At 38.1% G+C, this 12716-nt stretch overlaps 1 protein-coding gene across 1 annotated transcript; it reads right to left on the bottom strand.

Moving 5' to 3' along the window:
* Nucleotides 1–1595: 1595 nt before the first annotated feature.
* On the bottom strand, nt 1596–12357 carry ldlra (low density lipoprotein receptor a). The gene is made up of 18 exons (XM_082163277.1): nt 12137–12357; nt 8921–9043; nt 8160–8282; nt 7702–8079; nt 7051–7173; nt 6835–6957; nt 6595–6714; nt 6201–6326; nt 5949–6120; nt 5613–5840; nt 5405–5523; nt 5178–5317; nt 4955–5096; nt 4717–4860; nt 4412–4627; nt 4160–4240; nt 3003–3166; nt 1596–2836 (listed from the first exon to the last, which is right to left on the bottom strand). The coding sequence occupies exons 1-18, from the start codon at nt 12192–12194 to the stop codon at nt 2804–2806; spliced, it is 2613 nt and encodes an 870-aa protein (XP_082019403.1). The 5' UTR covers nt 12195–12357; the 3' UTR covers nt 1596–2803.
* Between the last annotated feature and the right edge of the window lie 359 nt (nt 12358–12716).

Below are 12716 nucleotides of genomic sequence, written 5' to 3' on the forward strand. Positions count from 1 at the left end.
TTTTAAAAACTTCTTTTTTTTTTTTATCCCACCAGCCCCAATCTTTTGAACAGGTGTAAATACATAGATTAGATAGACACATTTGAAAGATTAGGATTAAAACAAATGATTGTGTTTTTATCTTCTGTAACCACCCAAGATGCACACCTTGAACTTTGCTTGTAAAATAAAGCTGTAGTAGCCTATACTTTCACATGAAACCCTGCCCACCTCATTCCATGCCTTGTTTTCTGGTCGCCCCATGCACTATTCCAACCTGAGCGATAACAAAACATGTTGGAGGTAGAGCTGTTTGCCCAGTTGCCTTAGTCAAAAAGATGTACAGGTCATGGAGGTCCCCCCACCCACCGCCCCAACTAATCCGTGACCCACTTTTCTCAGGATGTCTGTAAATCATGGGGTCTTCTCATGGGGAAAGTGTGTTTTGAAAACTGAGATGTGGGCTGTGAGGGGCCTTTCCTAGAAATGCCTTTCCTAGAAATACATCACCTCATTTCCTAGAATACCAGAAGTCATGGCTTTATTATCGTTCCTTTGTGGTTTTACAGGTTACTCTCTACCTGAATTATATATGCATCCAGAAGAAAAGTGGTCTCATTTATAAGAAGAAAAGAAAAAGAAAAAAGAGGCCTTTATAGGTTCACGTTTACAGCTGCCTTGGTAAGTTTTTTTTTTTTTTGAAGTCTTTTTCAGTATGGGCCTCATGTGCTACATATGAAGGCTTACATTTAGCTGATCTCAAGGATTTGACCATTTGATCATCTCATCTGCTGAAACTGATCCTCATAGGCCTTTTCAGTTTTCATTCTAACTTCACTTACTGAAGCCATGAAGTGTACTGGATATATATTGGATTTTGTTATATTAAAGGGGTGGTTAATTATGATTTCACTTTTTAGTTAGTGTGTAATGTTGCTGTTTGAGCATAAACAACATCTACACATTTATGATGCTCAAAGTTCAAAGCAAAGGGAGATATTTGCTTTTAAAGAAATTGCTTTTTAAGGACTACAACAAATGGCTAGTATAGGGACTACAATGAGCCTCTTCATGGGTTAGTGACATCACCAGCCCTATAATTTACATAAAAAGGCCACGGGAATGTGATTTATAGATTATCATGAGAGAATATGCTAATCAATGACTAGAAGATAACTACACATAAATTCATCAACTAAACATTCCGATATGTCCTCTTGCTTTCTACATGTTGTCACTTCTTCTTGAGTCTCTCCATCATTGTCTGAATCCGATTTGAACATAAAAGGCTGAAAGTTTTTGAAATTTTCAGTGTGCCTCTGTGTGAGTGCAAGCTGTTTAAGCTCCGCCCCCTGTGCCGGGAGCAGCAGCTCATTTGCATTTAAAGGAACGGACACAAAAACAGTGCGTTTTTGCTCACCCTCAAAAAGTGACAATTGTAACATGCTATATAAAAAATATCTGTGGGGTATTTTGAGCTAAAACTTACACACTCTGGGGACATCAGAGACTTATTTTACATCTTGTGAAAAGGGCATTATACCACCCCTTTAAGCAGCCCTGGAAAATGTTTGTCATGACAAAATTACAACATTAAAAACACAAAAATGGTATAGTAAAATCTTCAAAATATTTATTTCAAGGAAGGATTACACACAGGTCAAGAACAGTTGTCTGTTGACTTTTTATAAAATGCATCAGATTAGTTAATAAATCAGAATGTACTTTTTTTCTTCAAATAAACAACTGACATAGTACACAGCAAAGAAAGCCAATTATCATCCAAAGATTTAGATTTAAAATAAATAAATAAAACATTTCTTTATATACAATACTGTATACTTAAAAATACAAATGCAATATATATAACATACGACATAATAAACATATTTACATAGACAAATAAATTATTTACACATTCACATAGAGAATGTAAAACAAATGTGTCACATCACCATGATTACAATATCTTTGAAATAAAAATGAAAGACATTCCCCGACTCCCTAAACAGTATTTAGCATGAATCTTCCACATTTTCACCACAGTAAATTCATAATAAATTTGGTAAGGAATCAATTGCTGAGATAAAAAGAAACTATATCAATACTGCATACGTGAAAGTATTTCTATCGTGAACAAGTAGTTTCATATGTAACGTTGACCATTTTGGCACAAAATAAAAAACAGGATGACTGCAATTGGTGTAAACAATGGCATAAAACATTAGGAAAACAAACTTGGCACAGCTTATGACAGTAAGTGGTCTATTTTTGCATAAAATATTCAAATGCACTGTATCTTTAATTAATTAAAATAAATGAACCAAATATTTTGGAAAATGTTAATGGTATGCAATGTAATTTTTGACCCCTCCCAAAAAAAAAAAAAAAAAAAAAAAACTTTTAAAATACACATAAAATGTATTTTAACTCTTTAAAATATACTAATACATATTCTATTTACAATAACTTATCATGGACATCTCATGAAAATAAAACCTTGATTTATAAGTGCTGTTAAAATATATCTCTATATATAATTTTTTATATTATTTATATATAGGGAAGTGTTAAGCAGCCTTGATAAGCTGAGGTTGTTGTTGTTGTTTGAGGTTTCTTTGTTTTCATGTTTTTTTGCGTCTGTCCTGAATCATCAGCCCTGGATTGTTTTTGCACTGATTGCCTTGTGTGGAAAGGCAGTTTGTATCTCCATTGTTCCACAAATGTTGTTTTGCTGAAGAACTGACTTCCAAGTTGGTAAGACATCAAATATGTCTCTAGTCTTGAAACGTTGTCAGTTTCAGCAAGGACCTCTATGTCATCATCATATTTCATCATCAAGATTCACAATCTGTCTCTGTATAAGCCAAATAAGACCATCATTATTAGACACATCAGTTACCTTATATTCCAGACAGTCATCTAAATAGGATATTAGTAAACTTAGATGTGCTAAGACATTAGCTAAAGCTACTATCATGAATATTGTGTTCAGTAGTCAGTAGATATTTATAATATCTTACCTGCGGGTAAATAAAGCCATCAGAACTACGGTTTCTGCATAAGTGCACCTGGTCCTCAGTGGTCTTTTGATAAACCGGGTTGTCAAAGTGGATGCTGTTGGTGTTTTTCTGACGCCACTTTCTCCAGAACAGCACAGCGCCACCCACAGCCAAACACAGGATTGCTTTGAGAAGATAATAAGACCTTCAGATTAGAATGGGAGTTGGAATAGTGATGGAATAGATAAGAGAATAGAATAGATACGTTTTGAAGAGTATCGCACCGTTACAAAACCAAGTGAGTTGCTTTGCTGTCCATGTAGCATCTTAACCATCATGGAAGCTCATCAGTGACTTATTTTGAATGTTCTACATTGGCAGCCACACTGCGCACTACACAAACAGCTCTCCTTATGTGACTCACAACTGATTTCAATAGAGTTTGCCATTAGCATGTCGCTAAGCTAATGTTCTAATATGCATTAAAAAATCAACACTCAATCCTTGTCAGTATTGAATGAAATATATTTATAATAAATATTTCTCTCGCTGTGTCGACCATCTTGAATTTTTTTTTTTTTTTTTTAGCTCATTGCAATGCTTTATGGGATGGTCTTCGTTGCGAAGGATTTATATGATGCTGCTTTAGAATTTGGCTAGAATGATGTATCTTAGGAGGCGGCATAATTAAAGTCAACATAAAATGATCTAAATGCATGTTATTGATTTTTTTTCGTGAATGATTTATGTGTATATGTTACTTTAAAAAAAAATTGTAATTGTTAATTGTCATAAATGTCACAACTTGATCTTTCGGTGAAGACGACAGACTTCTCTCTGGTGATGTATGCTGGACTCCCATAAACCCCACCCTTCTCAACTGCAAGCTTGCATTGCAACCTCCATCCAACCAACAACCGATGAATAGAACCAAGTTCACACACAAATTTTTTTTTTTCTTTTAGATAATTCCGGTTCACCTGGATGTATGTCACAATACAGAAGAAAATATCTATTGATACCTCTGTTACATCGTGACTTTAAGTCGCCTGCCTATTGAAACAGCCTCTGTGTCCAGAGCACATCTTCATAAACCCTTAAAATGTGTAGGTAACTCACTAGGTTTTATAACACAGCATATCTTTTCTTTGCCTTAGCATTCGGACCAAAGCACTCACCAAGAGGAACCACAATGTACAAGGCCCACGGTGTGGAAGATGATGGTCCGGAGACAGCTTTAAAATTACCATAGTTGTCATCTAAGGAGAAATCACAAACATTTTTAAAATAGTTTTCTCAAATATCAATGAAACTGTAATATCATCTTGAGGAATCCCTGGGGTCTTGAGATTAAGGTTTATCTGATTTTGCTAGGAAAAGGAGAAGACCGGGACAGAGGGTAATGTTTAGGTATATAAAGCAAGACATACCTGTCTGGGTGGATAAAGGAAGTTTAGTTGTGGTTTGGGAAGGCTTGAATGGGGCAGCTTGAGAGGGTCGGTTAGGGGTCACAGGAGCAGGAGTGGTAGAAGGTTGAGCATTGGTAGTGGAAGGGCCAGCAGATTTTGGTGTCGTCTTTAAAGGTACTCGAGTGTGACTAGTTGTAACTATTTCAGGTTGGACAGGAGACGCTGGTGTGACAACAGCTGTTCAAAATAAAAACACAATTGTTTTTACAGGAATTACATTAATAACCTAATTCCAGTCCTGACAACAAGCACCAAATCTGACTTGCCTGGAATACATTTTCTCATGTCTTCGGCCAACATCATGTTGTCTGGGCAGGCACATGTGTACTTGGGTGAGAATCTATTGATTAGAGGGGCAGCAAGGCACAGGAACTCACAGTGACCGTTGTTGACCTTGCACCAGTTGATTCCTGGGAGGACATTCAGAGTTCAGAAGAATTTAGTTTTGGATGGAAACTAACTCACTGAATGGTAACTTTGATGGCTATATAAAGGCCAACGTACCAGTGGGCTGTTTGAGGTTGTGGTACAGGACAATGTCCTCTGGGGATGAGAGGTGTTCGGCCACTTTTGTGATGTCTCCTCCAGTCACACGATTTGCACTTAGAATTGCATTATTGCTCACATCCGTCCAAAACACTCTCTCCTGAAGATGAAGAATTACTGATTGAGCATTGAGGTAACCTCCTAAAAAGAGGTCTTTCAACAAGTTCAAATGGAGTATTACCTCAAAAACAGTGAGACCCAGTGGGTGAGCAAGTTTGCCTTGGTCAACGATTAGTGTACGCCGACCACCTCCCTGTACGCTGATGCTGGAGAGAGTATGAAGTTTGGAGTCAACCCAGTACAGACGCTGGTTCAAAAGGTCTATGTTTGAGAAAGGACCAAAGACCAAAGTTACCAAATGTACACTTATACACAGCTGAACAGTTATGCAAGTGGACAAGTTCATACCAAGGGTTATTCCGTTGGGCCAGACAATGTTATCCGTAACTAGGGCACTGCGGTCCCCTCCATTAAGACCACCTCTCTCGATCTTGGCTGGTGTGCCCCAATCAGTCCAGAACATGAAGCTACAACATATCGGAGAAGATTTAACAAAGTAAATCACTTGCCCACATAGATTGGCCATACATTTTGGAGTTTCTGGGACTTGACGTACTTCTGGATAGGGTCGACCACTATAGCACGCGGCTTAGCCAGGTTGTCTTTGAAGAGAGTCTTGCGTCTGCTTCCATCCGCTGTTGCCACAGATATGGCACCTTTGATACTGTCCGTCCAGTAGATGTTTCCATGGATCCAGTCAACAGCAATACCTTCAGGTGCATCTAAGCCACTGCCAATCACAACGCTGTGTTGGGAGGAGTTATCGGCAGTATCCATTGGTGCTCTGGGAAAGAAATACAAAATATGATACTAGGCACTGGTCTGTTGGGTAACAAGCAAACGATCCTAAGAGACCCAAAACTGACCATGAGTCCAAAGATCCTCTCTTTACCTGTATATCTTTTTGAGGGATAAATCCGACCAGTAGATCTCCCTGGAAGCAATATTCATATCCAGCGCCACAACGTTCTTCAGGCGGGGAATAACACGTGCATACTCGCTACGATCCAGGGTCATCTTCCTTACCTCATGCCGATTAGTGAAAAATAAGTAGGCGATGGTTCCTGTAAAACCATATTTGTGAGTATGAGTTTGTCAGTATGTGATCATGGAAAAGGACAATTTGAAAGTTTCAAATCTTTACCAATAGCTTTGCAGGCCTTGCTGGCTGGGTCCACCTGGTAGCCATCTTCACACTCACACTTGTAACTACCAATCTGGTTGACACAGATTTGGCTGCAGGTGTCTGGGTTGGCACACTCATCAATGTCTGAAGAAATCACACAAAAATGAGGGCATAAAGTCATTCAGCTGCATCAATACGGTGTCCGTAAAAGCACTGAATCATGACAGCATGGACTTACTAAACAAAGTCTAACCTTATTTCCAGCTCAGAAAAAGCAAACATGAACTATGAAGTCCATATTAAATCATTCTTTGAACTGGATCTGCACCAAGGTCTGTTATCAGAGGTCAAACATACTATGGCCAGATTTTCAATATCTGTTTCAGTATGGGAACCAATTTCAGATTCTTACCTTCGCAGAGCCTCTTTTTCACCAATTCGAAGCCAGTGGGACACAGACACTCATAACCAATCTTCAGGTCATTACAGATATGAGAGCAACCACCGTTGTTGTAAAGACATTCGTTAGAATCTGTGAATTTAAAAATCACAAATTGTAGCACAGACTGGCTTTTGCTCTGAAACCTTGACAAGAAAGATCCAGGTCTACAAAGGGGATGTTGAATGCCTCTTTGAATGCCGCGATACTTACCGCATTCTCGCAATGGCTCATCGGACCAATCTCTACAGTCTCGTTTATTGTTGCAAACTTTTTCCATGCCGATGCATTCACCGCTGCGACACTTAAACCTGTGTGGTGGATCACAATGGGTTGCTGCAATTCAGAGAGGAGAAAAATAAGTGATACATTTCAGAGTAACACCTAAAGCATATGTTTTGCATAAAGGGCATAATTCGTATGGTTTACCATTAACACAGCCCAGCTCATCACTCAAATCTTTGCAGTCATTTATGTGGTTGCACTGCAGGCTGCCGTGGACGCAAGATCCGTCGCCACATTGGAATTCATCCGGTCGGCATGTGGGCAAGGCTGTTCATATGGAAGAAGTAAAATATTTCATGATTCTTGAGGAACATTTTATTAAAGGCTTGGTTTCAATTTCTTATGTGTAGCCCTGCCCACTGTGAAACTAACTGTACACTAAACTTCAAATATCTTCTGAATGACTTTGATTTTGCATTCTTTGTGGACAGACAACTATTATCAATGGAAACAAAAATTGCATTTACAGTGGAATTCTATGGGGAAGACATTTTTGAGGACAGAAATGTGCATTGTTTTTTTGTTGTTAATCATATTTATCCTTCTATACTAAATGTGCACTGTGAAGTTGTCTTTATCATCCTTTTAGTAGTGGTAAAACTAATCTAGGACGAATGAGAATATGCATTATTATTCAAGGTCATTCTTGTGGGTCTTTTCTCTATGCAAACAGATCCTTCATGCTATGTGTCATGCAAAGATTATCTGCATGTCAGTTCGACAGCGCTCAACTTGTATTGACCCGGGTACATTCCACTGAAAATAGCAGGATGAATTGGCAGTCTTATTTCTTACAGCAGTTTTTCTCATCTGAGCGATCCAAGCAGTCTTCTCCCCCATCGCATTTCCAGCTACTGTGTATGCATTCCCCACTGCCGCAATGGAATTCCATAGAGGAGCATGGATTTTTGGTAGGTTTAGGCGTCCCTGGGCTGCATTTCTGAGGCAGTTCGTCGGAGCCATCAGCACAGTCTGCATCTCCGTCGCAGACCCACAATCGAGGCACACACTGTGCATCGTTGCACCTGAAGGAGGAGGAGCTACACGTGGTGGGCGGACAGGAGACTTCATCACTGCCGTCTTCACAGTCTATCTCACCATCACACACAAACGCAGTCGTCACACACTGGCCATTGCCGCACCTGAATTCGCCATGCAGACACCGCCGAGGAGCTGTAAGTGGTGATGGAGATTTTCAACACACATGCACACTGGCAGCATCATAAAGATATACATTTCAAGATGTCACTCACCACAGCCTTCCTCATCCGCACTATTCTCACAGTCCGCTTTGCCGTCACACTTCCAAGTCTTAGGCACGCACTGGTTTAGTCGCCCACCACAACTGAATTCACTGGGTCTGCAGGTCCTCATCGCTGAAAGAGAGTGAAAAAATGTGAGTGTTGCTACTAGCTAGGGATGTATAATATATCCATATCAGTTAGCAGCATTTTTTTAGATGCCAGTCGATATTGGATATTTAATTCATGGTCTTTCCAGCTTATTTTAAAATTTAGATGACCTTTCTACACCTCAACAACCTAGCTTTCACTTATTTTTTAACAACACAATTTTTTTATAACACTATTAAATGTAAAATGGATAATCTCAAAATGATTGAAAAATCACTTTTTACATTTAAAAATATTCAGCTTGTTTTAACAAAATAAAACAGAATTTTTACAGAAACAAACATAACATCAAAATAATTATCAGCTTATATGTATGGGCCAGAATCAGAGATAGCCCTTTCAGATTCATTTTCTGTACCTGTGCACACAAAAATGTAGTTTTGAAGTAATACATTTCTTTCTTTGTATGTAGAATTTTCAACTATAGATCAACACAGTTAACCACATTGAAATACTTTTTACAATTTCCCCCCTCACAATCAGTGCAAGAAGAATTTACCGGAAGCTCGCAGATTCAATTTGCGCCTACTGTCGTTAATGTTACACAACATACTTCTTCTTCTTCAGGACATTTGACTAATCTTAGGTGGAGGAAGACTTACAGCAGGCAGCAGGAAGTTCATCAGTGCCGTCTCCACAGTCATCAGTCTCATCACAAACCCATCTGGATGTGATGCACTTTCCATTGCCACACTCGTAATGCCGTGGACCACAAGTCAAGACACCTGACAGATGGAGAAATAAGTGATGCTTCACATAAATGACACATTATCTAACACCTTAAGCCAGCTATTTTAGTAATTTGTGGTCACATTAAAGAGCTAAAATACCAGGGGGTTAGGACTGAATTAATCACTTTTGCACCTTATAATTGTCTAAGACATCTTCCTTAGTCCTGCTATCTAAGCATATCACAATGTGATATCACATATCACAATCACATTCTAGTGCTAAGACTGGGAAGTGATTTCAACAAGTATTGAAACGAATTCCTGCTTTGTTATCCAAAAATGAGTGTCTAGTCTTAGTTCTGGAGGATGCATGCACTACTAAAACATGATGCTAACAATCTTAAAGATAATTGTGCATACACAAACAAAAAGAAACCGTATGTAAGAAATGTATTTCAATTAATCATAAAATGGCCCTGACATGTCACTAGACATTAAGAAATCATGTTCATTTCAAATACTTATATCACTGACAACAGTAGTCCGGCCAGCATATTGTCATTTAAAAGTGAAGTTGCAGCCCTCAACTGATGTTGATGTTGTCATGTTGTGTTTTGGCCTGAAGCTCCACCCTCCACCTATCTACCAATCACGAAGTCAGTAGTGTTTCGGCATCCGGGTTGCCAGCTCTGCTCTAGTTACCACAGCTGCAGCTACAAACGTGTCGGATAAAAAATGCCAGCCTATCTGGCAACCTCGAGTCAGGGGGGAGGGGGAGGGGATACACCGCTCTACAGTAATTTGAAAGTGATTGCAGTACCAGTTTTGGCCACAATTTTACATACGGTTGCTTTAACACTAGCTGGATGTAAAATGGCTGACTTTTAGTGAAAGTAGTAACCCTTTTAATTGATGATAAAATCAAACAAAAATAACTAAAGAAGATATTCTGCATATAATGAAGAGTTATGTGACGTTTATTAGAGTCTATTCAAAGCCGTCAGGATATTCTTTAACAGGATTTTCTTTTTTGCTTCAAAAGTAGCAAAATTGCTGTACACACAACCTTATAAGTTGCATATCACTTTTGTAAAAAAATTAAATTAAATTAAAAAAAGCGGTAATTTTCAATAAACAATGCATTTATTAACACAATTGATATTATTAGATAAACATATGTCGTTTTAAAATTAATAATCACAAAAAAAAAACAGCTCTTACATCAAGTAGTATAGTTCATTAGCCTTACTGTAGGCTGTAAGTGATTGCTAAGCAATGCAGCAACTTCACACTATATTCACAATGTAGAAAAATATTAACTTTATCGACCATTTTACAACACCTTCAAACTGAGATCATCCAATTAGGATTCAGGGTCTATTTTATCATTCAAATGTGAACATAAACTGATTAATGATTACAGAAACTTCACATGTAGACAGGTCTTATCTGTACTGAAAGACAAACCTTCCATTGATATAAAACTCTGTTTATGACCTTGGTTTGACATCACACATCATCTCTCCAAAGCATAATGCATTGTTCATTGTTTACAGACACGGTGGAAGTTGGTGGCCACAAAATGCAACGTGGCTGTTTGCTTTTTTCATGGACATCATTCTCGACACTCTCAATGTGTCTAATTATCTAAACAGTCTATACTTTCAGGATATCTTCACGGTGGATCAAAACACAAGGAAGCCAATCCAACGGAGTTATGTATCTGCTTTATCATATTGCATCGGAAACTATAATGCATAACTGATATCTTCAAGAAACCTTCTGGCCTACGAGAACGCTATCTTTTCATTTAATGGAGTATTTGGGGTCTATTGTTCTTGCTTTGCTAGAATCGGCATAGCATCAACATGTAGATACCAGCTAAGAGAGTAAAGAAGCATATCTTTCTCTAATATATCTTTCAACTTTCTCCCATGTGAATGAGGTTAACTGTGTTCAATAAAACCATCAGTGCTGTTGTCTACCTATAAATGATCTGTCAGACCATAACAGTTAGGTCAACATAAATGTAGTGTACATGGGAGAATCTCACGAGACCTGTCAATAATATGAAGTCTTTGACGTTGAAGCCTGTCTATGCCTACATCTACAATTATACCCGCACGTACTGTAGCTGCTGAAGCTAATGAAGACTGTTTGCATGTAGGTTTTTATTGTGTTTTATAGATGTTTTTTCTAGAATAAAGAACGCCAAAAGTGACATCTCAACAAAAACATTTAAACAATAGCAGCTATTCAAGTATCCCTCCTCAGCTTATTCGGTTAATCTATACACCGATCCAGAAAGACCTGCCAAACCAACACTGAGAGACCATACAACATAAGCATAGCCATTATGTCTCATTTAAACCTTTATTTTTCTAATCTGACAAAATGAGTAATGCATATTTTTAGTAGAATGTAAGTTTGAAGCCTGTTTGAAAACTGCAGTTCCTACAGGTTTCTGGTTCATTCCATGGATCTACTGTCCTTGTGACATCACACACTGTAAATGATTTAGAACTTCTGGGAAAGCATGCGAAATCACTATGGAATGAGGCCCCTATAGCAGAAACATGCACAGTATATACACACGTGGTTACTGTAAGGCTATACTATGTTTTGCCCTGCTTTGTGAGGCTGGAGAATTCATTCATGTTCAGCAAAACAGTAGTGAATGATGCAAAGGTTAGTTTGCATTCAATAGAAAGCAATAACACCTCTGAAAAGTACTCAATACAACATAGCATCATTAAACATCAGACTCTAACACATAATAATATAATCAGAATAAATGTCTTTAAATATTTTATGAGCTAATAAGTAGGAAATAACTATGTATACATCATCAAAGCAGAAAGGGAAATATTATTGTATTTATTAATGCATAATTAGTTATAATAGCCTAATAAAAAAGTAAAACGTCTTGGTTAATCCAGCCTTACAGACCAGATTGGCCAGTGTAACAGAATATATGTAGAATACTGAAAACAATTTATAGGTTAAAATACATTTAGTCTATTTGCTACTGATAAGATTAGGCTATAGCTTAGGCCTATAATAGCTATAGGTAGTAATAATAAATAAGAAAATGTAATTAATGATCATTAAAGACCCCCTAAAGAGAAAGAAAACCTGTTTACTCACCTGTATGAACAGGACAGAAGAATGTAACTGCCAGTAAAAACATTAATGAGATCCCCATAGTCTCTCAATGAGCTGTAGCCCCTCGTTTCTCTGTTTATTGGTGTGGTTTGTAGGCTATGGAGGATGTTTGTAATAACGTTTGTAATAATGGCTTTGTGAAAGCAGAAGATATCCTGTGTGTCTGACGCTGCGGGGAAATTGTAACTTATGGCATTTGTGTTGTGGTGGTTGAACTTGAACCACTCGAATTTGAACGGGGTGCGTAGAGTGGGCGGGGCTTAGTGACGGGGAATCAGAATTAGGTGGTGTGATTTAAGGAGTTTCACAATAGAGGGCGTGGTCAAAGTCCACGTCCATCAAAAACAATTCCCCTTTCCTAGTAGAAGTCTAGAGTGATGAGAAAAATGCATCAATTACATGCTTATCGTTTATGGCGGAAAACGTGACGATGATAAGCATTAGGCCCTACGCTAATATATCTGGACGAGATTTCTGCTGTAAACCATTGTAAACGTATCTGTTCTATCCTGTCCAACCTCTCAAGGCTGACACATGTCGTAAAACTAAATAATAGGCTATA

This window comes from Leuciscus leuciscus, assembly GCF_965113295.1.
Source record: "Leuciscus leuciscus genome assembly, chromosome: 1".
Classification (NCBI taxonomy): domain Eukaryota; kingdom Metazoa; phylum Chordata; class Actinopteri; order Cypriniformes; family Leuciscidae; genus Leuciscus; species Leuciscus leuciscus.

Bases quoted from the DNA above. Each gene is read 5' to 3' on its own strand.
- ldlra (XM_082163277.1), bottom strand. From the start codon at position 12,194: ATGGGGATCTCATTAATGTTTTTACTGGCAGTTACATTCTTCTGTCCT. The intron at 5,524-5,612 runs GTACGTCAAGTC...GATATGTTGTAG, and splicing joins GTGGTCGACCCTATCCAGAA to CTTCATGTTCTGGACTGATT. The intron at 3,167-4,159 runs GTGAGTGCTTTG...ATCTTCTCAAAG, and splicing joins GTACATTGTGGTTCCTCTTG to CAATCCTGTGTTTGGCTGTG.